The 27,005-nt window shown below is 39.7% G+C and overlaps 1 protein-coding gene across 1 annotated transcript in view; it reads left to right on the forward strand.

The window, feature by feature from the left end:
- The window catches only part of COL6A5 (collagen type VI alpha 5 chain), a 118,200-nt gene that overhangs the window by 58,286 nt on the left and 32,909 nt on the right, over window positions 1–27,005 (forward strand). Inside the window, exons 20-33 of the mRNA XM_077130093.1 lie at window positions 521–574; window positions 3,815–3,850; window positions 4,353–4,415; window positions 5,866–5,928; window positions 6,977–7,039; window positions 9,466–9,528; window positions 11,147–11,197; window positions 11,311–11,346; window positions 13,969–14,031; window positions 15,059–15,121; window positions 17,351–17,386; window positions 17,504–17,540; window positions 21,134–21,145; window positions 23,205–23,692. Of these exons, the coding sequence (XP_076986208.1) occupies window positions 521–574; window positions 3,815–3,850; window positions 4,353–4,415; window positions 5,866–5,928; window positions 6,977–7,039; window positions 9,466–9,528; window positions 11,147–11,197; window positions 11,311–11,346; window positions 13,969–14,031; window positions 15,059–15,121; window positions 17,351–17,386; window positions 17,504–17,540; window positions 21,134–21,145; window positions 23,205–23,692 (1,128 nt within the window). The remainder of the gene's footprint in view (window positions 1–520; window positions 575–3,814; window positions 3,851–4,352; window positions 4,416–5,865; window positions 5,929–6,976; window positions 7,040–9,465; window positions 9,529–11,146; window positions 11,198–11,310; window positions 11,347–13,968; window positions 14,032–15,058; window positions 15,122–17,350; window positions 17,387–17,503; window positions 17,541–21,133; window positions 21,146–23,204; window positions 23,693–27,005) is intronic.

Consider the following 27,005-nt stretch of genomic DNA (forward strand, 5'->3'; position numbering starts at 1 on the left):
TATTGAATTTAGGCTTCATAAAGTCTGAGTGAAATTAATTATTTAGTGAAATACATAATACTTCTATAAATAAGCAAAAAAAATACCTCCCTAAATCCACATTAATAAGATCCTTATTGGGTGGGCAGTGGTCACTCAGTGGCACAATTCTCCCCTGCCATGCTGGACACCCAGGTTTGATTCTCGGAGTCTGCCCATGCAAAAAAAAAGGGCCTTTTTTTTTTAAAAAAAAAAGTAAGCCATTTTGCAATAGGCTACACTTTTGTGAAAAAAATTATTCAGTTTCTGCAAGAGATATATGTGGGAAAATGTATAATAGCGATTCATGTTGTTTTTCCGTTTCAATGGATATATTTAATGTGCATTAGCATATTTGTGTTATTTTAACAGTGCATCAGGGTTTTTGTGAGGGTTTTTTGTGAGGGTTTTTTTGGTGTGCATGAGGTTTTGAAGCTTATGCTATTATAAATGATTCTGAATCTTTTGCTTTATGATCTTGAATAAACTGTTGCATTTCTAGGGTAGTACTGGACAAAAAGGGACACCAGGCACCCCCAGTCCCATAGGAAGCAGGGTAAGTCTTTCCGCAGATATTTATTTCTCCTGCTTATCACCTAACAATGCCAAAGAGGGATTTCTGGGCCACCATGGGATCTGATACATTCGTAGGGTTCCTCGATCTTGGCACTATTGATATTATGGGCTGGAAATTTCTTTGTAGGGAGAGGCTGTCCTGTGCCCTGTAGGAGGTTAGCTGTATCCCTGGCAGTCTCTGACCACTAGATGTTAGTAGCATGCCCTTGTTCCTGACCCCCACTCCCCAAATTGTGACAATCAAAAATGTCTCCAGAGACTGCCAGATGAGCTGGGGCAGCAAAATCACCCCTGCTTGAGAAGCTATGACACGGTCTGCCCTCCCCTTTCCACTTTCCTTATGCTGTTGAAATGCCTTTGAAGAGAGTCTATAACTCTCCCCCAGGAGCTTAGCATCTCTGAGCTTATATAAGAATATTATGAAGCGGGTAAACACACTCTCTTCCTCATCCTATACTATCAAAGAAAAGAAAAATCCCAGATGCATTCTTCCTTAACAAGCCCAAATCCTGGAGATTGGGGCCAACCCGGTAGCAACCCTAGGGATCCTAGGGTAACTTTGTAGCGTCCCAGGTGATATCAAGCCTAGCGCAACCAAAGGCAGGGCTGTTGTCATTCCCCCCAATTTTTAAGGAATAACTAAGAAATCGCTTTCTGTGTGTGGACTATTGAAGTTCGAGATGCTATCTTGACTGCGTTAGAAACTGCTCTAGCGCTCACTCAGCATGGAGACCATAAAAAGAGAGGAGTGTTATGAGGACTTAGATTTGACCCTTAGTTTTGTTCAGGAGGGAACTCAAAATACTCGGCTTTCTGGTGGAATCTTCTCATCACTTTGGAAACGGTGGCTGATCACCCTTCCCCTATGAGAGATTGTGAAGAAATGTGTTTTGATTCCTCTTGTCTGTGTTTATCTTGAATCACGGTTCTTAAGGGAAAGGATTTGCAATTGGATGTATTAGGTTTCCCGGTGGCGTCTGGTAAAATCGTTTGGGGCTTTGCCCTCATCTCCCCACAAGAGAATTAAAATGTCATCAGAAGAGGGAGTAGAGCGGCAAGATGAACTAAATGCTATACATTTTTAAGAAAAACATTTGTCTATTTTTGTTGGTTTAAGAGAAAATTCCTTTAGTTTGTAATAGCTTTGTAACTGTCCTGTTGATCAGACACTTTTTAAAAAGAGATGTCAGGAGTGGGGTAAGGGGAGGCTAATACTTGGGTAATCGGATCCCTTATATTTAAACCACACCAAGGACAAAATCTCACAACCCTTTCTCCGCCATCTTGACTCCCTCCTCTACTGATTTCTTTCTTCGTAATCACATTTCTCCTGGATTAAACAAAGCAACGTATATATAAAACAACATCTACACTTTTCTACTCGCTTTCCCCACCTTTCCAATGAAGGATAGAATTCTCCATCAGGGTCAGAGGATCTTAAGAAGAGGACAAATTCTGAACACTATAACCAAACCGAGGACATGGCCTCCTGCATGACCGAATTCAATTTATATAAATTGTTTCGCCAGCTAGTGCCAAAGAAATATATCAACATACTAAAAAACAGAGCCCTTGAAATCGCATTCTGGGTCCTTTGCTCTTGCCTACCACACACAGAGAATATGTGTGAATTATAAAATTTATACTTCTATTGCAGCTATTTTATACCAGGTCCTGATTAAATCATTTTGTAATATTAATTAATTTAATCCCCATAACCAATCAGTGAGATAGAGACTTTTATATCCACTTTGCAGGTGAGATAATCAAGGGAACTTAAACAATTGCCCAAGGTCACAATAGCTCGTAAATGGCAGAGCTGGCTCTTAACTTGGATTATCTTACACCCAAGTCCATGGCCCCAACCATCCTGGCTAATGTTTATGGCACTATTGCTCTGTTTCATCCAGGGTTTACATGGCAGAGTTGAGCTTGAGATGGCCTGATTTCTAAGGACATGCCCCCAACCCGAGTGCTTACTGTCCATTACACAGAATAAACATTATTTTATTCTTGCTTTTCAATGGAGACAGAATTGTGATGACATGGAAACAGTGGCTTAAATCTTTGTTTATCATATCTTCTCTATTTTCATACAGTCAGGAGAGCTGATAAACTAGTCACATCAAGGTACAATCAACTGACAAGTTATATTGGGTAACTTCTCCCAAAGAAGAGTTCCATGTTAAAAGCAAGTTGTACCTTAAATCAAGGGGCAGGATCTCAGTGGAAGAATTCTTCACCTTACCTGATGGAGATGCTACTTGGTTAGGTAGACTGAGGAACTTCAGAAAGTAGGCAGTTGAAAGAAAACAGTGGTTCTTAAATAACAATGTCCATGGCTACCTTTCTGAATGAAAGAAAAATTTCAAAGTATTTGTCTTTGAACCTAAAGTAATCATAGTTGTTTATCACAACACAAAGTGAACATGTGAGTTGAGATGACCCACGACTCTCTTAAAGAGGGGAGATGGGTCAGATTTTATCACTGCTGTTTAGGGAAAAAGAAGCTAGAACCATCTAGCTGCTTTTTCCTGCATGGCTGCCTTCTGGAAAGCAGAGGGTATGGCAAAGACAGCCACTAGATGGAGAGCCGGAGCTGACAATGTGAAATTGCTTCTGGACAGATGCACAGAGTGAGGCTTCAGGATCAATCTAACTTTTCTCAGATGAACCTGTTGGTGGTATATGCATTGTCATATAGTTCGCAGACCCCATCAGCCATTTCCTCCTCATAGAATTTCATCAAGACAAACCCCATTGGCTCTGTATAAAGAATTCTTTATTCTCCTCTGAGGTGCGAGTCAGGGAACCAGATCAAAGTAGTGGATATAACACAGCTGGCTCTCATGCAGGAAGCCTCTGATTAGCAGACTACTTTTACGGGATTTGCCAGACAGGGAAAGGTAGAAGGCAGGTTCTTCCAATTGATTTGATTCTTCAAACAGTCTCAAGGATAATTGTCAGAGGTCATTAGACTTTGAGATGGGTCTGTAATGACTTTTTGATTGGTTTGCCATCAATCCCCCAAATGTTAGGTTGTAATTAAGTGCCCAGTGTGGAAACTCGTCTGTGGAAATTGCCTCAGGGGACCCCTTTCTGTGAGCTGCTCATTACTTATGTCAATCAGATGTGTTAGGGAATGAGCGATGCTGGTTTGCTTCTAAGCAACCCTCTCCATTAGGACCCTACACGTTGACATTTGCATTTTCTGTTCCAGGGAAGAGAAGGCCAAAGGGGGTCCCAAGGTGTCCCAGTAAGTATCCTTTACTTCCTAGCCCCTGTGGCAGCTGGGAAGAAGATTTCTCACCTGCAAATGGTGGTGGTATTGAATGAGCATTTGAAAAGGAAGTGGTAGGAAATGCCAAGCACTGGACATGATCCCCCTTGACTGGTGGGGGGCACAGCTCTCCCTCAGTTCAGCTGCCAAGACCAGGACAGGCTTGATCTAAGTCAAAGCCTCCCTCACAGATACCTTGGAGACAAGCAGAGCCTGTATACTTCTAAATGTTCCTGCATTTAACTGCTTTTCATGTGCGTTTGGAATTGACTGCGAGAGAATACAATTCTATACTAGAATGAAAAACAAAGATGTATTCATTCCTTAGGTAGCAGGGGAAAGTAAAATCCTAAGCAAAGTATGGGGTGACTTTGAGCCCAAGAACCATGCGTTAGAATCGTATCTAGGTGCCATGTAGGGAAATCCATATGGAAACTGTGTAGAGGAAATCCTAACACTGAAAACTCTCATCCATCAGGGGGAACCAGGCGATCCAGGGCCTGAAGGTGTACCAGGAATTGAAGGATTACAAGGACCACAGGTGTGTTGGAATATTGGATAAATATTGAGAGAATAATATTGGGTTATTCTGATGAGAAGTACTTAGGTAGTTTTGCCTCCCCCCTCCTCCATGGTACATATCTCTGAAATTTTGCATTTCCCATAATGGGTAGTTGATTTTGCTCCATCAAACCTGCTCCCATATTTGTAGCTCACTGGTAAACCTTTTGGAAAGATATGCTCTTGTGTTCACCTGGTATTGTATCTGCATGTTAGCAATAATGAGATATTAATACCTTAATGTTATATTAGTAATTAATATCAAGATCAACGCATTCGTTTTCCTTACCTGAGATCCTGAGCACAGATTCCCATAGAGGAAAGTTGGGAGTTGGAAACTGTTTTCTGACTCACTCAAAGCTTATTCCACAGGGAGTGGCAGTGTTTCTGGAAAACCACTGATAGGGTTTCCTGTGAGCCATTGCATTTTGTCATGGTCATATCATTATCAATACTGGCATCAGAGGCCAGGACTTCTCTGTCTTGTTCCTTTCCATGCCAGAAAGATCCAGGGTCATTGCTAGATAATGGCTTTGTAGCACATGGGTACTTAGTCACCTTGTGGAGCCCACTTCTGTGAAACCTCCTTTAAGCTTAAACTTGAAGGGTCTGTACAAGTGACTGTTTTAAGACCTTCCCAGGAATTAGTTTTCTTCTAGGAACTTCCATATGGTTTGTACTACCCAGGGATTTGAAATTCTCTTAAGTATTTCTGGGATACCTGAACAAAGCCACCAGCTAGTAGGTTCTCTAGACTGAGTAACCATGGGTCAGCCTAGATCCATTCCTGGTCTTTCAGGGGGGGTGACAGGTCCTTCTGATACTCAGGCTCTGAACCAAGACTAGACCAGTGGCTCCATCTGCCATTTGACCTGGGCCTCCAGGGAGAATTTCACATCTGGAATAGTAGAGAAAACATTGCAGGCACCTCTAGTTATTCCTTCTATGTGAGAGAACCATGGATTTTATTGCAAATATGGCAGAAAAATAAACTCTGATTCCTTTGCTAGGGGCCTGCTGCCAAAATGTCCTTTGTCCTCACTTGAAACAACTTTGGCCGAGGTAACCTGCCCATTAAGAATTCTGCCTGAGCTTTGTATATTTTACTTCCCCATCTAAATGAGTTTTATGTTTCCCTTTAGTCTTTCTTTTTCATTTATCCTTGTAAGAGAGGGATGAAGGTTTTATACACAGGCAGGGCATTCCTTAAAAAGATCTGTGCCACTGAGTCCAATTCTGCCTGATTCCTTTCCTCGAAAACTGGATTCGTCTCACGGTTCCATTTCCACTTTTTAACTTTTAAGCAAGGGGCTGCTTAAATGGTTGGATCATTTCTTTCCCATGGGGGTGTTTCAAAAGTGCTGACCAATCAAATAAGATGTTCATTAACACCTGTCATTGCATTTTTGTTCCTTTTATTAACACAAAAGGGAATAAATGGAAGTCCTGGCCTTAAAGGAGAAAAGGGAAGCCCAGGCTATAAAGGACCTCAGGTGAGTGACTCAGAGACATGGTGATAAATGGCTCACAACCTTCATTTTCCCTTTACTTCATACACAATTTATTTTACATTATCCACATATGGATTCTTTCATTTTTAGATTAGCAGGGGGCACATTTTTAACACAGCTCAGATTCCTGGTTGATGGCATAATCATTCTTCTTTCTCCTTCGTGTGGCTTTTACTCAGAAAGCGTAGACCCATTTCATCAGTCTAAAGAAAGCATTTGGAGGAATATGAATATTGCTGAATCATAACCATTTCCTCCAGAACCTGATACATTATTCTGGCTTTTCTAACTTTAAAACATTATCTCTGCCGCCCATCTCTCCACTAATGGTAGATATTGCAAATTGACTCTACAAAGGTCCCTCACTCTCCAAATTTATTGGTTTCCTTTGTTCATCACTTGAACTCCCCACCTTAATCGACTTGGTCCCTGAATTTCTGACAGTAAGTAATGAAACTTTGGATGGTGAGACATTCACATGAAAGTTGTTCAGAATCTATTCAATTCTTCAGCTTGTGTAGCCAGAGTTCAGAAGGCAAGGGATATTGCGTTTCCTCAGTTAATTATCCTCCTAGCATGCTTGTGAAAGATACTTTTTCCCATTTTCAGACTTGGAAATAGAAATAAATTCCACATACCATTAAATATGTGCATGTAGTACAGCACACAAAGGGAGAGGTGGCGGCAGAATGTCTTGTTCTAACAAAATCAGTGCATTATGACAAATTTCCCAAATTTGGAAATAAAGCATGTTGAGTAAAGAACATATTTTCAACTCTCACAAAGCCACCATTATGGACTAGTGCTGGCGATGACCCTGCTGTAGAAAGCCTGTCCTCTAAAAGGACAGTAACCTGAGTCAGTTGGTTTTCAGCCCAGCTGTCTCTCTCCCCTGGTGGCTGTGTCCTTTTTTAAGGAAGCATCGAGGAGGGGTTGGAACTGACCTGATAAGAAAGTCAAATGTTTCTAATGGACTTTCTGAGAACTGCTGCAGCATCAACATTCATTTGTATCTCCCATTTCCTTTCAGGGTCTTCCTGGGCTACAGGGACTTAAGGGAAACTTCGGAAGACCTGGACTTTTAGGGAAAAAAGTAAGTGTTATTTTTTAACGATTTAAAATTCTGAGAGCAACTATCTCCACTCTTTTCCTAATTTTCTTGTTAATCCCTCACATGGGTTGAATCCAGACACTATCAGTAGGCCACCAGTGCTTTCGCTAATATGTTGTCTTCCTTCGCTGAGCAAAGGAAGCTGTAGACTTCTTCCTACTGTCTGGCTGTATACTTGCTCCGGGAAACTTCCCCCATCACACTAGAAGTGACAAGCTGATCTCATCCATCATGAAACAGCTGAAAGTCTCTTCAATTTCCTGGTTTTCTGAATGCATGAAAGCAGTTGGTAGCAGGCAGGCAGGCAGAACCCAAATCTTCTGTTTGTGCATATGGAGTTCTCTAACTTGACATGCCATTTCTGAGGGGGCTCCTTTGGAGGTTATTGGAGGGCAAACCATCCCATCGGCCTATTCACATCTCACTTCCCTGCTTGAAGCTTTCAGTGCTTCCTCCCCCAAGCCCAGCTTCATAGGCAGGTGATCTGAGCAGTCATCCAGAACCCTGAGCTTTGAAGGGCCCCATGCTTGTTTAATGCTAGGCTGTCACCTTCTGGAAGTTCTTAGTACTTTCTAAACAACAGACCCCTGTGTTCATTTTACAATATGTCACACAAATCATGTAGTCAGTGTGGCTTTCCTCTTTGCCCTCAGGTGAGTCTCCAGACTATAAGGGAGCTTGTAAGCCCCTTTGTGATTTGGCTGTGTTTAATTCTAGCACTTCACAGCTCTTTTCCCTCTGCTCTCCCCACCCTGTAGGACAGACAGGATTTTCTCAGGTTCTAGAATGTGCCTGCCCCAGGCTTTTCATCAGCACCTTTCCTCCACCTGGCTCATTCTCACCCCTCTCTTCCCCTTTCCCCTACTCACATCTCATCCCTCAGGCCTCAGTTTCCCTGCTCCTTTCCTTTAGGCAGCCTCTCTGGTCCACTGAATCTCATTTGGTTTCCTCTTGTCTTTGCTCCCGTAGCATCCTGACCTTTATCACTCAGTATTACAATTGCTTGTCTAACAGTCTTTCTTCCCAACAAGCCTATGCTCTGTGGCAGGACCCTGGCTATCATGTTTAACATTGTCCATTTTTCAGGACGATAAATAAATTGTTGAATGATCCAATGAATCAGCTTTCTTTCTTTTTTTTTTTAACTCAACATAACAACATACAAACACAAACATTCTTACCATATGATCATTCCATTCTCAAAATATCATTAATAACTCACAATACATAGCTGTATGTTCATCACCATGATCATTTCTTAGAAAATTTGCATCAATTCAGAAAAAGAAATAAAAAGAAAACAGAAAAAAATTCATACATACCATACCCCTTACCCATCCCTTTCATTGATCACTAGCATTTCAATCTACTAAATTTATTTTAACATTTGTTCCCCCTATTATTTATTTATTTTTAATCCATATGTTTTACTCATCTATCGATAAGATAGATAAACGGAGCATTAGATAAAAGGTTTTCACAATCGCATAGTCACATTGTGAAAGCTGTATCATTACACAATCATCTTCAAGAAGCATGGCTACTGGAACACAGCTCTACATTTTCAGGCAGTGCCCTCCAGCCGTTCTGTTATGCCTTAACTAAAAAGGTGATATCTATTTAATGCGTAAGAATGACGTCCAGGATAACCTCTCTACTCTGTTTGGAATCTCTCAGCCATTGATACTTTATTTATTTCACACTTCCCCCTTTTGGTTGAGAAGGTGTTCTCAATCCCTTGGTGCTGAGTCTCAGCTCATTCCAGGATTTCTGTCCCACATTGCCAGTAAGATCCACACCCCTGGGAATCATGTCCCACCTAGAGAGGGGGAGGGTAGTGAGTTTGCTTGTCATATTGCTTGTCACATCTGAACAATAGAAGAGGTTCTATTGGGGGTGACTCTTAGGCCAAGTTTTAAGTAGGTTTAGCTGTGCTTTGTGGGATTAAGTTCCATATGAACAACCCCCCAGATTGAGGGCTCTGCCTATTGCTTTGGTTGACCCTACTGCTTGTGAGAATATCAAGAATTCTCCACCTGGGGAAATTGAATTTTCCCCCTTTCTCACCATTTCCCCAAGGAGGCTTTGCAAATACTTTTTTATTCACTGTTCAAATCACTCTGGGTGAATCAGCTTTCTTTGGAATAAATTTCCTACCCTGGACCTTCGCCTTCAGTCATTTTATGACATTAAGAGGCCATATTTGGGTCCAGTCCCAGCCTATGCTAGAGAAGGTGTTTTCTTTTTGCCTTAGGGAAGATTATTCTTTCTTCCCTGCCCTCCCTCCCTCACTAAGCATGCATCTTCACCATAAACCTTGAGTCTCCCCATCTGTTGGGTAGAACATCCTACAGTGGGAGCCTGGTCTTGATTTTACTGATCTGAAGCTCTCTGGTCTCGCTTTTTAGGGAGAACCTGGAATTCTTGGAGACCCGGGGCCTGTGGGGCAAGCTGGACAGCGAGGAAAACAGGTATGAGGTGCTGGGACCCTTAGCTCTCCCAGCTCCAAGTACTCAGATCTGAGGTCAGGAGACAGGCACTGAACATTAGCCTAAGCGTCTGAGTTTCAAAGGCATTTCAGCATCTGAGAAGATGTGGGCATTTCTCCTACCCCTCTTCTCCCACCCCCACCCCCTATACCTCCATCCCCACCTACCCCCAGCCAGCTCTTTTTCTATAGCAGGGCTGTCTGTTAAAGTAAGAGAGACCAGGAAAGGGGAGGAGAATGCAGAGGATTGTGGATGTCTTAGAACAGAACATTTCAATACCCTTACGAGCCAGTTTGGCTATATATTCATGCCAGATGAAAAATAGCACCACTCATTTCTCTCCCCATTTTGCAAAACCCCACAGTAGCAACAAGTAATAAGAGATTAGGGCCAAGAAACGTGGCAACACTTCTTCAAGCTTGTGCTCTGTTCTGGAGAGTCTGGCTGTACCAATATCTCAGCCAACAGAGTTGCCATTAAAGGAACAGTTTGTTTTTGTTTTGTTTTTTTATCCCTTTTAAAAAAAGTTTTTGTTACAAAAATTAGCCATAGATATTATAGAAAATTTCCCAAGCACACAAAAAAGGAGAAAGGAACAAGAAGAATTAGCCATAGTTTGGCCTCTTGTAGTATTTATCATTAATATTTAGATATACCAAAAATAAGATCATTGCAGTATACTCTTTGTAGTTGATTTTTCTGTCTTAATAATAATGCACCATGAACATATTTCCATGTCATTGAATTTTTTCCCTCAACATTCCTTTCAATAGCATCAAGATATTCTACTGAATGTATGTTTCTTAGTTTATTTGACCCACATCTTTTACTGGATATTGAGTTTGTTTCTAGTTTTTCACTGTCTTAAATAGCAGGGCAGTGAACATTCTTGTATCCAACTAAATCTTTGAGGAAAACCATAATTAATTTCTACATAGGACTTTCTAGAAGTAGCGTAGTTGGATCAAAAACCATGCGCATATTCAATTTAGGCTTTTGACCCCTATTGTAAAGTGCCCTTAGGAAGATCTGAACCAGCATGCACATGCACATGCACATACACACACACACACTCGTGTGTTGTGCAAAAGAGTTGCTTACTTCAGGGCATCCACACCAGCAATGGATATTGCCACCTTTTTGGTTTTTTCATCTTTTTCATCTTTATTGATTTGATATAAATAAATCAGTATCTCGTTATACTTTCATACTGCATTTCTTTGGTTGCCAGTGAGGATGAATGTTTTCATGTGTCTATTGGCCATTTTTTATTCTCCTTTTGGGAATTACACACTCATATCCTTTGGCCCAGCTCCCAACTTTCTGGGCAAGTAACCCTGCCACTGACTCCATGAATTCTGAACAACCATCTCTCTGCCTTGTGCAGTGTCTCAGCAAAGCTGGCCAAGGAGGTGCCAGGGAGGTACCAGGAAGGGAGAAAAAGTCAGCAACATGCATATTCCCAGGGGTCAAGGCTACTGATAAAACCCCTGCCACCAGGAAGTCCCCTGTGCTTTTCTCCTAACATCACAATCTCCCCATTAGAGATGACAGTTAATTCTCAATTTTAAGAAATTGAAATGGAATCATGTGTTCACAGGGAGATCATGGTATCCCAGGCTATGGTCGTATGGGACAAAAAGGAGTCAAGGTAAATATAGAAAAGAATGATTTTTTAAATTGATGAATCAAATCTATATAATTCAAGAAAAAAAATGATGTGGATGTGTTGTGTTGATTTATCTTCTCTGCTATAAATTATAGGGTCCAAGAGGATTTTCTGGAGATATGGGGCAAAAGGTACTGTGCAATGGTCTTCTCTTGAAATGACCATGATCATAATCTTCTATTTGACAATTGAGATAACCCTGTAAGCCTGAATGAAAGAGAAAAAAAAATCAGGGCAGGTGTTTTCCCAGGCTTTATGTGGAAAGAACTACACTAACTCCTATGAAATCTTTCAACTGGAAAAGACTGTCCTATCTTAAACAGCCTGGTGTCCAGTGTCTTGTAAATTGTTGTTTTGAATATTTGGTTAATTGTTTGGTTGTGTTAATTAAGGTGGTAAATCCAATCTCTGTTATTCTATGGTGGCCAGAAGTAGAAGTGCAGTAATGACTATTTAATCCATGCAGTAGAAGTATGAAAAGAGAGGAGAACTCTAAAATAATATATTTGGTCTGGAGTATTGAATCTTTTAATAATTAAGGTTTTTGGTTAAATAGTGAATGGGTTTAAGGGATGAAGGTAGTGCATATTATATTTATGCACTCATCCATTTACTCAACCTACATTATTGTCTGATTACCATGAGCAAGACCCTGGAGTTACAAAGAGCAGTAAGGCATAATTCATACCCTCAAAGAGCAAATCATCTAGCTCTTTCTGTCCAAATGGATGATGCTCCTCATTTTACAATTCAAGGATGAGACAGTCATCTTTTCTAAAGACCACATTGCTGAAATAGCCTGATCGTGAAGAAATCGCCATCTTCCAAAGGATAGGAGACCCCCAAGTAACTTTTTAAATGTATGGTATAAGAAATTGGACCCCTTTGTGTCTTTCACTATACCTCCTTCTTCCTATCAAAGTAGAACTGATTCTGCTGGGGATTTAAACACTTTAGTGATTTTTTTTTTAATGGCATAATGTGCCTTTTCTCTTCTCATTCCCAACTCCTCAAATGACGCTCTAAATGAGTAGACTATATGTGAGGAATTTTTGACAAACTTGTTCCCCAAACTTGACTTGTGGAGGATATGATATAATTGTGTTGTTAGGACAAAAGAAAACCTCCTGGCATAAACTTTGCCCTTCCTCACTCCATTCCAAAACTTTGTATGTTCTTTCTTCTCTCCCAGGTAGGAGGAAGAACTGTCCCTCCCAGCACCTGAATCATCTCCCTCCCAGCACCTGAATCATGGGTCAACGTATTTTAGGCCCATCTTATATTCCTTCTTCAGGGTAACCTTTCCTGTTCCCCATCACAGTTCCTTAATTCCTTTGACTTAGGTCTACGTAGACTTCTCCAGATGAGGACCAAATACGTTCAATCTTCAGCATCCTCAGTCTTCAATCTACACAAAGTATTCACCATACTTAGTCCCCCTTCTTAAATTAACCCTCTTAGCCTAAATTAGTTCCCCTTAGCCTACTTACATGGCATATTTCTCTCCTTCTCTCTCTCTCCTTCCCTCTCACTCTCTCTTTCACTCTATTCTAGGTCTTCTCTTCCCTTCCCTGTGTTCAGGTTTCCTTTCAAGTTCAGTCCTTTGTCTCTCCGTTGGTCTCTCTGCCTTGGTGATCTCTTTCAATACTATTGGCTTCCACTGTCTATTGCTCTCTGTAACTCCTTAATGTGGCCTTTCACTTCCTCTTACTTGAAAGATTACAATATTTTTCTTATTCATCTCCTACTTCCACTTTTTCCCTGCTTGAGTTAATCCCATTGCTTAAAAAATCCCTTGATTTTTTTTTTCCCTAAACACATCCATGATTATACACAACTTTCCTGCTCAAATATCTTCCAGAATTCCTTGTTGGTGACCAAACTGAAATCCATTTCCATACTCTAGAATCAGTCATACCTTCCATTTCAACCAGAGTAGCTCACATTATATATTTTGCATATTGGAATTCTGTGTAGTATTTCCTTTTTACAGAAAAGTTGTCTAGAATAATGTCTTCCAAATATTTAATGTTCAAATTAAAATACAAAATATGGTTAAAATAATGGGATTCCTGATTAATCACACTGACTGTATGAAAATAGCCCATTTTTACTTCATTTTTAGAGTAGTAATTTCCATTGATGAATTACCAAAAAAATAAATAAATAAAAAGGTTCTTTCTTTGGGTAGAGAATGGGGCAAGTAACTCTTAGGATAAAAATTTTCATTCTAGAAGATCAATTTTCTAATTTACTGATAATGGGAGGGTGGCAACATTTTTCAATGTACTGAAAAAAATCAACTTTAACATATTGATAAATAACTACTAAAATTAGGTTTCCCACCAAAGTGAGAGTAATTTATTTTTTACTTTCAATTTTTTCAGAAACGATTTCTTAATTTAGGAAGTAATTCATTGTGTAGCTTTGCTATAATTAATACTCCATAAGTTTTCCTTAGTTTTCATCTTTTCTCATGGGGTATTTTTGATAACTGGGTAGTCATTATATTGATATTTATGCATAAACATTTGTATTATTAAAAAAATTAAAAATAGTTCAGAGAATGTCTAAGTGTATTGATGACTTAGTTCCAAATGACAGGATGTGATATTTAATGTTGTTTTGGCCTTCATTAATATATAGCATTGTCGTTATAAGATCAATTAAGTTTTTGATTTGTAGAGAATTATCTTTTTACTCCTTTGTAGCAACTATTTTATCATCTTAGTTTCTTACATGTGAATCTTCAGGGTATTGACGGTGATCCTGGAACTCCTGGGGCATCTGGACCCAAAGGATTTAAAGGACTGACAGTAAGTAGCCTAAAATTTCAGAAAAAATAAATGTGTTTTTGGAAGACTCTGGCTTTTGTGTTCTAATGGTAACACATGTAAATTATCAGTCCAACCAGGGGCATCCGAATTGCCGCCTGCTAGCTGTGTCACCTTCAACACACTTTTACCCACCTCCATGTCTATAACATGACAGGTGAACTAAGTGACACATAGGACCACTTTCAGCTGTACAAGTCTATGGTTCCGTGAATCTGAACTTTTTAAAGATTTACACACTGATTATTGGCTGTTCCAAGCCTTCCAAGAAAGTCTGCCTTCCAGTCTTTTCCAAGGACATATTAAAGCCCACAATATTTATCCTGAGAGTGGAAATGAAGCTGCTATCTTCCCCCTGTCGCTCAGGTTTGTCTGATGGTTCCACTATCCAGAATCTAGGTCATATGGGGTGTTTGTTTTAAGGAAGGCTCTTGAGATCTTCTGATCAGCAGAGTAGACTATTACGCTTACTTAAAACTAAAATGCACCCACAAGCCTTTCATTTTAAAATTCAAGTGCGATATCAGTGGTCATTACCAGTGTGAAAGATATGAGAGTCAATAGATACTTTCCATCTGGCTGGATGAATTTAATTCTCATTTATATCCATCCCCTTGAAGTGTGGAAATGATACAGTCCACCGTGTCCTCTTATATGTATGGGAAATAGTTTTCCTTATTTGATCTTTGGCAGGTGGGAGGTTTTCAGTGAGGTTTCTGTGGCCCTAGTATACTTGTTTATCTAGTTAGAACGAATCACAGTTTATGACTAATTTAGGTTTAAATGCACAGCCAGTGCCAAAGCAAAGTATGTCACTAAATGAAGAGGCTCAGAGGAAAATGGATATTTACCAGTACTTAAGAATGGCTAATTGACATTACAAGTAAGCAGTTTACTTGATTTTAATGAATAGTTTCATTTTTATTTTTTTAATTTTAAAGTTTCATTAGAACTGAGGTGGTCCTCATGGATAGACCATGTGGTAACTAACACAAGTTCCCTTCTGCAGCTCACTGCAGGCTTGAAAGGGGAAAAAGGACTTCGGGGACCCCCAGGCCCTCCTGGACAGAAAGTAAGTATGCCTATGAGAAATGAATAGTGCATATTGGCTTCTAGGGTGTTCAGTGGGAAGGGCACAGAAGTTAAAGTTAGAAGCACTGGGTTCGAGTCCAGTTTCTGCTTTTCACCATTCCGAATCAGTTTCTCTCTAAAATGGGGATCATATAACCTGTCCTAGCCATCTCAAAATGTAGCCATGAGGATCAGAGAATAGAACGTGAACAATCTTTGAGCACTGTAGAAAATGCAATGTAAAGATTACCTGTTACTGTTATTTATTACAGAAGCTTTAAAAATAGGGATGAGATTGTATAAGCTTCACACAGGTGTTCCAGCAAAGTCCCATCCCCGCTAGCAAGTTGACAGGAATCCCCATAGGCTACTGCTATTGTCTTCCTATCCTCAAAACTTACATTCACAGAGATTTGGAAATACACTCGTGACTTTCAACGATGACTCTATCCTCTCTAAGAGAAATGTGACCTCTTGTGTTCCCAGGCAGACGCAGGCACATCTTCCACTGACCAAATACCCATATCTCTATTTTAGTGCCTTTTTTGTTGTTGTGATGATTTATTTGCACGTCCTTCTCCTCTAACAAGCAGAGTCAGGTGAGAACTAAATGTTACCAGCACTAGTGTTTTGTGTAGGAGACCCAGACCGCACTGTGTAAGGAGTGGAGAATTAGCTTTTTACCTTGCCTTGTGCATTGTGGAGGGTCTTTCACTTGGGGCCTTACCAGGAGAATGAACAGCATAGTTTTGTGGGCGAGTAAATCCATTGTAAAATGAGAATCAACTTGCTGTAAAGAACACTCTGATACAAGCTTTTCTTTCTCTCCCGTTAAAGAACTTGTGAATATTCTTAGTCACGTGGGTGAAAATCAAGTCTGGATTTATCTCCTGTCCAGTCCTCCTGTCCACTCCCATTTGGGGATCTTGCCTCTTCTTGGGCTTGTACTTGGCCCCTGCTGGTCTGGACTGGAATGTGTCTTCTCTGAGTCGGGCCCTTTGTCCTCAGCCTCTGCTTTGGAACACATTCAAAGTTATTCTTAACCTCCGACTTTTCAGAACATACTCCTCTGAATATGGGTCCTCTTAAAAATGTGGGCTGCCTGCTCTGTTCTTTCTGCTTAAATGGCATCACTATCTTTTCTGTCTTAGCTATAACTTGAAAAAGAAAGGATAAGACTCTACATCTTTTAGTGAGATTTATAGTTTCCCATTTAGGATCAAAAAGAAAAGATCCCCCAATGGATAGAGTCACGGAGGCCATAAAATTTCTGTCTAACATCAGCAGCACAAAAGTATTCCTATATATATATTTATTATATATTATATATGTAATATATTTATTATATATTTTATACAATATATTTAATATATATTTATTATATATTTTATATAATATGTTTAATATATAATATTTATTATATATTTTATATATAAAACCATTTTATATAAAAATGGTTACATCTTTATAGGCCTACCCAGCATTCAGCAGATATTTAATGTTTATTGGATGGATAGTGGATGAATGGGTGGGTGGGTGGATGGAGTGAAATTGCGTGTCAAAACATGTCTGAGTGGGAGTATTTTTGTGAAGAAATCATCTCGTTTTCATCAGTTTTCTGAGGGATCCAGGTATGCAAACATATTAAGAACCACTGCCTAGTGTTCTATCTGTATTCATTTGCCCCATAACCTCTTGGCATTTGAGTTTAATGTATATTCTCTTTTGTGTCATGTCCATTTTGCTACATGATTATCTTTGAATCTTTCACATATGTGGGGGAGATATCATTTCTCATGCATTTTAAACTCCTTGATTTGTGATGTAACTGTATCTCTGAATTCTCAATAAATTCCTCTCTTTTGCACTGCTCTTTGGAAGGTCTGCTGGTTACAATTTTAAGATTATAGGCTTTCTTAAGAGAAATGCCTTTTTCTAAGTATTATATATTTAGTACAAATATCTATATTTGTTTTTTTGTTTCATATCATCCTAGAAAAATAATTCAATTCTCTCTGGGTAGACTAGCTTCAATTGCTCTAACAGTAAAACAAAAATAAGGTTACAATTGATACGAATGAGAAAAGTGCATTGGCTCTACCAGTCCAGGAATACTTTAACTGCTCTCTCTCAGCTGTGCTTTTATGAATTAAGGTTTTTGGTTTTCTTTTGTTTTTCCACGAAGACTCTCGTTCACATACCAATAACTTTCTCTGTTTTGTTTTCCTAGGGCATTAAAGGCATGGCAGGACAGCCTGCATATTCTGTATGTATTTTCTTATTCACATTAGCAAACCCAACCGGTCTACTGGGAAATAAACAGGGCCAGTGAGAATTCTCTGTGCTCATGTTTCTTCTCTCTCTCTCTTTTTTCCCCCGACAGCAATGTGATCTGATCCAGTTCATAAGGGAGAAGAGTCGTGAGTATCTCTCAATGTGTCATGCAGCAAGAGCATCAGTGGTGGGTGAGGTGTTTAGGATGAACTCATTGTGGGCAGGCACATTCACCAGGCCCCAGTGGGTGGTGGAGCCTGGTGAAGGCGGGGAAACTGGGGTCCTCAGTCACAGGCGTGTCCTGAGTGCCTACTGTAGGGACATCTCATATCAAAGGTGGGAGGGAAGGGATAAAAATAAAGACTGTGCTTTAGTCAAGAGGCGTGATTCATCAAGGAGAGAAAACATGCACATGTGAAACAATTCGAGCCCAGCCAAAAGAGTGTGAGTTAGCTCACACTGACATAACAATCATGTGCAAAAGGATCGAGGGGACATATGTTAAAGGGATAAACATGGACGTTTGGTCTGTGTGTTTGTGTGTTAGTTGGTTGGTTAGTTATTAAGGAAAACTCTTTGGAGAGAGGTGGTTGAGTCTGGTTATGGAGAGTGATGGAAAGCAGCAAGAAAAGTGTTTCAGCAAAGGAATAAAGCTATTATTGACAGCTAGGTTGTCTTTGATTATGAGGAAGAGGGAAGATGATATAGAAAAGGAGCAGTGATCTCATTTCTGAACATTTATCCTAAGGATTTAAGGCAAAAGATGGAAAACATATATGTAAGCATATTTGATGAGGTATTATTTATTAGAGAAAAATGGTCATGCATTTAGGCTATTTACAATTGTAGAATAATTAAGTTATGGGACATGGTCTATTTGAAATATAAGCAGCTATGGTTTTTGTAAAGACTCAGTCAGAATATGGAAATTATTGGCATTAAAAAATAAAAATCAAATTGAATTCTCATTATGATTGCATGAGGAAATATACATATATACACAAATAGAAACAACTGCTAGAAGGAAAAGTGGAAGAAAATTTGTTGTATTAGGTGGTGGAATTTTAGGTAATTTGTCTTTCTTCTCATGTTTTCATTTCCAACACGTAGTTTATACATGTACAGTCTCATTCAGACAGACACAAAATAGGAAATTCTGAGAGACTTAATTGATGAAGAACGGATAAAAATGTAATGACTGCAATTGTGTGGCAAGTAAAGGACCCACCCCAAAAGAGTTTTTAAAGAACTGTAAAACAGGAGGGGAACAGGCTCATCACTGTGGGCTGAGGGAGGAGTGGAGGAATTATGAAAGGAAAAGATGAATTTCAACATTTTAGAGGTCGGGGACTGTTGTATCAGCCCTAAATTGAAGCAATTTGCATGCAGCTGATGAAATGAGGCTCTAATGGTGCAGGGTCAGACAGGGAGACTCAGATGCCAAGGTCACTCAAATGCTGGTGGGCCTTAAGATGACATGGATGGAGGAGGCTCTTAAGGTTGTGAAACTAGAGACTCAGAAACAGAAGCTCAAAGGATGAATTCAGGAAGTCATCTTGTCAAAAAAAAAATAGGACCAGGGTGCAGAAACATGGTATTCCAGAGATGGGAATTCCCACCAAAAGTGAAAACATGGACAGCTTGAAAGGAAGCAAAAAGAAGCCAATTGAGAGAAGCCTCAAAGGAGGAATACAAGTGAAAGATAGAAAGGTTTCTACTCCTGAGCACATAGGAGGAGGTGAGAACCAGGGTCTGGTACCACAGCCAGAGAGAGCCCTTGAAGGTTGGTTTAGTGTGGGGATCAGACTTCTTCAAGATATTTCCAGTCTTCTCAGTAAAATCAAGTGATGTCTTCTGTTTTCATATCATAGAGCTGCTGTAACAAATCACCACAAACTGGGTGGCTTAAAACAACAGCCCTTTATTCCGTCACACTTCTGGAGTTCTTTCCTTCTGGGGGCTCTGAAGGAAAATCTGCCCCATGCCTCTCTCATAGCTTCTGGTGGTGGCTGGCAGTCCTTGACAGTCCTTGCTTGTGGCAGCATAAGTCCAATCTCTGTGTGCATTCACATAACATTCTCCTTATGTGTCTCTCTGTGTCTTCACATGACCTTGTAAGATGACCTTGTAAGAACACCAGTCATTGGCTTTAGGTTCCACTTTAATCCGGTAGGATCTCATCTTAACTAATCACATCTGCAAAGACCCTATGTCCAAAAGATCGCATTCTGAGGTTCCCTGTGGATGTGAACTTGTGAGGAACATTATTCAACCCAGTAAAGTCTTCACAAGGAAGACCATGGGTAGATAGAAGGGGCTAGGAGGTGAGGACTGGTCCTTGGAGGCTTTGAGATTTGCAGAGAGGTGTTTCCCAACACTAAATGAAAGAGAATGGCAGGAAATTGGGAACAGAAGAGTTCTATAACTGGACATGATACTGGTTGGAGAACATCGCACTCCAGACCACAGAACCAAGATCAAGGCTGTTAGGCCCTTAGAGCTAATTCAGATGGCCTCACTTTATAGGTCAGGTCACCAAGGTGCAGTAAGAGGGGACCCCTGGCCTAATATCATTCACTCATAACCTCTGCAGCAGTTCTCTGCCACACAGGTTTAAGGGCTGGTGGCTGGGTGTTTAAGAATAAAACAGGAGGACTCGATGGATTACAGTTTTGGAGAGACAGACTTAAGTAAAGGGGATTTTTAGGAAAAATACCTAAAATGAGAAACACACTAGAAGAAGTCATGAAATTTACCCCGAGTCACCCCAGCATTTCCAAACTCAAACCCAGAATGTGCCGACTTCCAGAGCCTGGGCTTCTAAGCTTGTGGCTGGCTTTGAGGGTCTCAGCCAGAATACAAGGATCTTAGTTAGGCCTTGAGATACCGTGGAGGCTGTGGCTTATGTGTGGGCCTGCTGGAAGTTAGCGTCTCATGGCTATGATTTAGTGGCAGGATTAATACGATCAAAAGGCAGTCGTAAGATTGATGAGAGGGGAGCATGTGCTGTGGGTCAAGAGGATGAGAGACCATTTTGTTGCCAGTGTTAATAAAATCTTTTATTATAGTGGAGTGACTCATTTATTTCCCGGTAATTCAGTAAAACGGACATGGAAATTGTCAGGTCTGGGCGTCTTAAGATTTATCAAGATTTCCCCTGTTTCATCACAGGCTTATAGAGTAAATCACTTAGAGAAACCAGATGCTGTTTGGCTCAGGAGGAGCCCTTGGGTTTTTCCCCTCCTCTCTGCATGGAGATTTACTCAGAGGATCTGTATTTGTAGCTGAGATAAAAGTTCATTTGAAAATCCCTGTAGTTTTGCAGGAAAATAGAGGTTCCCAATGTGTTCTTCAGGAAAGAAAATAAGACCCCATATTTTAGGCTTGCATTTCTGAATGACTCTCAGAAGGCCATGGGCAGAGAGACAAAACAAATTGAATGTCAGCTATCTTGCCATTTAATAGGGGCTCATCTATTCTGTTTCCAAGGCAAATGATCAGTGTTTCTTATTTCACCAAGAATCTACTAAAGTCTGCTGACCATGGCTCACAATTTAGGAAAATTCTCTGCATGTTTTTCTCAACATTTCAGCATTGGCTTCCTGTAATTTAGGACTTGACCTTATTTGCAATTTGAGCCAAATAAAATATTGTTTTGTTGAAATTTTGTTTTTTGGATTACTTTTAGTCTCTGTGCCAAAATAATAACTCACTTCTCTCTCTCTCTGTCCTTTTATAGCTTGTTGGAAAGGTGAGTATTCTTACTATTTCTTGCTGAAATAATTAATGCTCTCTGACAAGCCCATTTGAGAGAAGCCCAAGGGAAGGGCTTCATTCCATGCAAACCCTGATGTTTTTCGATGATGTCCATAACTGCTAATGTCATTGTTTGTTTGTGCTTTAGCCTGATTGTAAAATGTGAGCCCTAGTACCTTTACATTATGTTCTTTCTAGGTCCTGTCACAATTTCTTCACAAGGTGGGCTCTGTGTTCCTGGGAAATTCAATGAACAGGGTTTTCTCTGACTCCTCCACATTCTGTGGCTCTGTCTGCTGCTGACCCCATTGGCCCCAGCTTCTTGGATGCACAATGTTTCCTTTCCTCCCTCTGACCCACATTCATACCTTTCAGCTCACTAAGTTCAGCCTTATAAAGCTTACTCTGGCCCTGGATGATTTTCCAAGAATTATTCTAAAGTCAGTGTTCCATGGCACCTTAAATCCTTCCAATGGCATTGCTACTGAAGTCAGTTATGTCAACTTCAGGAGCTCCTGGTCTCCTAGAGGCTTGATGAAGTAGAGCCCCAAGGTCTTTGAGCTTGTTCTAAATAGGGAGTCATTTACTCTAACTCAGTAAAAACTGCCTCCTTGCATGTAAGTGCTCAATAAAACACCGCAGGCTTGAATTAATGGGTCAGGTACCCTCTGGGCACTGAGGGCAGGGAAGAATCAAAAGAATAGGTTTAAGTTCCTGCCATCCCAGAGAACTTGAGATGATGATGATAGTAGTTCATCTCAAACATTTTTCTTCTACTGTTTCACCCATGATTTTTAGCATAGGGCTAAGAAATAAGGAGTATTTCATTTTTCTGCTTCAAAAGTTCTTTATTAGCTTTTCCATTTTTTAATTTCTTTACAGTAAAATTCCTAGATTTTAAATACATGTTGATTTGGACATAATTCCTCTCCCATTTCTATTACTAAGAATAGTCATTGACCCACAGGATACTTTGAGTTTAAGGTGCTCTGGGATTTAGCCTATGTAGTTGGGGGTGTGTTGGTTTGTTAGTCCTTTTTGCTCTTCCTGTAGTTCAGAGTTTAACAGGAACACTCAAGAGTTAGTATGATACAGAGAGCAGATGCCCTTGAAATCCCTAAAGATCAGTCATGTTATTAGCATCGAGTTGGGGGAACTGTAGACAGTGCCTTGACCTGGGCTATTCCCTCCTCCTGGAAGAGGCTCTACTGCCCTGGCTTTCATTCCAAAGCTGACTTTCTTGAATCCCCAAGATAGTGGTGATTGGAAACAGCCTCTTTGTCCTCTGAAACCTCATTCAGACTAACAGTCACTTTAAACCTTATACTTTAAAGATCCTCCCCAAATGCTTCTTGAGGGCTGACCTGTACTTGTTTCATCTCTGCATAGATCTCGCAGAGTCACTCTCTGTTTCATATGCTGAATACTCAAGATACGTTGCAAAGTGGATGAAAATGTTCAACTGGCTTCATCATTACTACTAGAACATTTCTGAAGATTTTTGGGAGGAGTGGATTATCAAAATCCTCAATTAACTTTAATTTCCTTTTCTTAAATGAGCATACAGTAAATTTCTCTTTTCTCATATGTATTCTGTTCTGAATTTTAACAAAGGCATAGATTCAAGCAACCACTGGAACACTGAAACAATCAAGTCAGGATACTGAAAAGTTTTCCCATCCTCCAAAAAAAATTCCCTGCCATTTCCCTTTTTTTTTTTTGCATGGACAGGCACCAGGACCTGGCTCTCCAGCATGGCAGGCAAGCCTGCCTGCTGAGCCATTATCACACCACCCCTGCCATTTCCTTTTAAGTGGCAGACTGATCATGGGCTGTAAAGCCTGAGCATAATGCCCTATATTTATATAAATATTTTTAAGTGTGCCAAGCAGCGTCCTTTCCTTCCTTTGCATATGGGTCCCTCCAGTTTTAGAACTGCATGAAGCACTTGACACTTTCCTGGACCTCACTGAGCACCCCATAGGAGCAAAGAGTGTGGGAGAGGCCTTTGACACCATGAAATAACTTAATACTCTTGGTTTTCATTTTGGTAGAAAAGTGTCCAGTGTATCCAACAGAACTGGTATTTGCCCTGGATCAGTCCTCTGGTATCACAGAACAGAGATTTAATGAAACAAGAGACATCATCATTTCCATTGTCGATGACCTTAACATCAGGGAAAATAATTGCCCTTTGGGAGCAAGAGTTGCTGTAATTTCCTATGACTCAGACATCAGCTATCTCATACGTTGGTCTGACTATCATAGAAAGAAGCAACTCCTCCAGCTTCTTTCCCAGATAAAATATCAAGTCCCAACAAAGACTCAGGACATTGGGAACACCATGAGGTTTGTGGCCCGGAATGTTTTCAAGCGGACGTATGCAGGAGCTAACGTCAGGAGGGTCGCCGTGTTTTTTAGTGCTGGGCAAGCCACCAGTAAGTCTTCCATCATCACAGCCACCATGGAGTTCAGTGCCCTCGATATCAGCCCAGTGGTCTTTGCTTTTGATGAAAGGATCTTCCCTGATGAAGCTTTTGGGGTAAGAACTTCCTTTGGCAGCTTCTTGATTTTTAAGGTAGTGGTATCAATGGGGCAGGATGGGAGTTGTGGGGATTCGGGAGAGGCGTGTGGCCTCTTGATCCCTTTGGCAGCATACACGGCTGTTTTATTGCCAGTGTCCATGAACTCCAATAACAGCTGTCGGTAAGAAGAGCAGCCATATTTGCTCAGCTCCTGCCATGTGCCAGGCATTGGCCCAAGAGCTTTACATCCATATTCTTACATCTTCAAGCCCTCTGAAGTGAATGCAGTTATTATCTCCATTTTACAGATGAGCAAACTGAGACCCATAGAGTTAAAATGACCTATCCAATTTGGTATACCTACGAAGTGGCTAAATGAACATTTGAACTCAGATCTGTCTGACATAAAAGCCCTGGGTGTCATTCTCTACCAGCTGTCAGCTGACCTGGGGTTTCTCATTAAACAGGCTTAACTCATGATTAATGAAGTCAACAGAATCTTTGAACCCCTGCAGTTGTGCAAAATATTTGATGTGTATGAACATTTCTCCCCAAAGAGGTTCTCTTGCTCTTAGAGGCAGAGATTCTCAGAGTGATCTATGACCTTCCCACCAAAAAAGGTTAAGGATTTCTCCATTAATTCTTCTACTACTTTTTTTCTTTATTAGAGAAGTTCCAGGTTTACAGAACAGTTATGCACAAAATACAGGAGTCTCACATACTGCCCCACCATCAACACCTTCTATTGGCATGAGATATTTGTTATAATTGATAATAGTGCATTTTTATAGTGGTTCTATTAACTATAGTCCATGGCTTAACTTAGGGTTCACTGTTTGGACAGTTTAGATCCATGTGTTTTTTTTCATTATTTTTCTGTTGCCATGTATACAATCTGATATTTCTGCTTTTAAGCACATTCAGAAATGTATTTCGGTGCTGTTAATTACATTCACAGTACTGTGCTACCATCACCGCCATATATACCAAAACATTCCCATCATTACAAATAGGAATCCTGTGCATTTAAAACCTTATCATCCCATTCTCTATCCCTACCCCTTCCTCTGGTGAACTGTGTTCTCGATGCTGACTCTATGAGTTTGCTTATTCTAATTATTCCAAATAAGTGAGAGCACATAATATTTGTCCTTTTGCTTCTGGCTTATTTCACTCCACATGTTGTCTTCTAGGTTCATCCATGTTGTAGCGTGTATGAGGACTTCATTCCTTTTAATGATTGACTATTCCACTATATGTATATACCACAAATATTTATGCATTCATCAGTTGATAGTCACTTAGATTGCTTCCATCTTTTGGCAATTGTGAATAATACTGCTCTGAACATCCATGTGAAAATATCTGTTCATCTCCCTGCTTTTTATTCTTTAGTAAATGCTTAGTTGTGGGATTCCTGGATCATATGGTAGTTCTATACTTAGCTTTCCGAGAAAACACCAAACTCCTCCACAGCGGCTGCACCATTTTACGTTGCCACCAGCAGTAAATGATTATTCCTATTTCTACACATCCTCTCCAACACTTATCATTTTCCACTTTTTAAATAAACCCATTCTAATGGGTATGAAAGAGTATCTCATGGTTTTGTGGTTTTGATTTGCATTTCCCTGATGACTAATGATATTGAGCATCATTTCATGTGCCTTTTGAACATTTGTATATCTTCTTTGAAGAGATATCTGTTTAGATCTTTTGCCCACTTTTAACTTGGGTTTATCTTTTTGTTGTTAAATTGAAGGATTTTCTTATATATTCTGGATTTTAAACCTTTATCAAATATGTGGTTTCCAAATATTTACTCCCTTTGGTAAGGTTGTCATTTTACTTTCATGATAAAGTCCTTTGAACCCAATTTTTAAACATTTTTATGAAGTATCATTTCTCTTTTTTTTCTTTGCTTGTGCTTTAGGTTTAAAGTCTAAGGAACCATTGCCTAATACTGAAAATGCTTCCCTATATTTCCTTCTAGGAATCTGATACTTCTACCTCTTATATTTAGGTCTTTGATCCATTTTGAGTTGATTTTTGTATAAGATGTAAAGTAAGGGCCCTCTTTCCTTTTTGTGCAAATGGAGATCCAATTTTTCCCAGGACCACTGGTTGAAGAGATTATTCTATCTCAATTGAGTGGTCTTTGCCACCTTATCAAAAATCAGTCGGCCATAAATGTGACTGTTGGTTTCTGAGCTCTCAATTCTATTCCATTGGTCCATATGTCTGTCCTTGAGCCAATACCATACCATTTTGATTACTGTGACTTTATAATAAGTTTTAAGATCAGGAAGCATGAGTCCTAAAAATAGCCTGAATTTGATGATTGGCTTTCCCATTTCTGCAAACAATGTTGTTGGAATTTTATTGATATTATGTTGAATGTATAAATTGTTCTGGGTAGAACTGACATCTTAATAATATTTAGTCTTCTAATCCATGAACATGGAATGTCCTTCAAGATATTTAAGTCTTCTTTGGTTTCCTTTAGCAATATTTTGTAGTCTGTGTTCAAGTCCTTTAAATCCTTGTTAGATTTATTCCTAAATATTTTATTCTTTTACTTGCTGTTGTAAATGAAAAATGGATATTTTTCTTGATTTCTTCATCCAGTTGTTCATTGTTTGTATACATACACAGTGCTGATTTTTGGGTGTTGCTCTTGTACCTTGCCACTTTGCTGAATTCATTTCTTAGTTTAGGGAGTTTTGTTGTAGATTTTTTAGGATTTTCTGTGTGTAGGATCATGTCGTCTGCAAACAGAGAAAGTTTTACTTCTTCTTTTTCAATTAGGATACTTTTTTTTCTTCTTTTTCTTGCGTAATTGCTCTGGACAAGAACTTCCAGTACATTATTGAATAACAGTGGTGACAGTGAGCATCCTTGTCTTGTTCCTCATCTTAATGGGGAAACCTTTCAGTTTTCATCATTAAATGTGATGTTGGGTGTGGGTATTCATATATGCCCTTTATCATATTGAATAAGTTTCCTTCTATTCCTAGTGTCCTAAGTATTTTTTTCAAGAGAGGATGCTGGATTTTGTCAACTGCCTTTTCTGCAACAATTGAAATGAACATTTTTTTCCTTCATTGTGTTAATGTGGTGTTTTACATTAGTTGATTTCCTTATGTTGAAACAACCTTGCATACCAGGGATCAATCTCATTGATTGTGGTATGTAATACTTTTCATATGCTGTTGGATTCAATTTACTAGTACTTTGTTGATGATTTTTGCATCTATATTCGTAACAGATATTGGTCAGTAGTTTTCTTTTCTTGTGGTATTTTTATCTGGCTTTTGTATAAGCGTGGCC

Source organism: Tamandua tetradactyla, chromosome 15 (assembly GCF_023851605.1).
Source record: "Tamandua tetradactyla isolate mTamTet1 chromosome 15, mTamTet1.pri, whole genome shotgun sequence".
NCBI classification, from domain to species: Eukaryota; Metazoa; Chordata; class Mammalia; order Pilosa; family Myrmecophagidae; genus Tamandua; species Tamandua tetradactyla.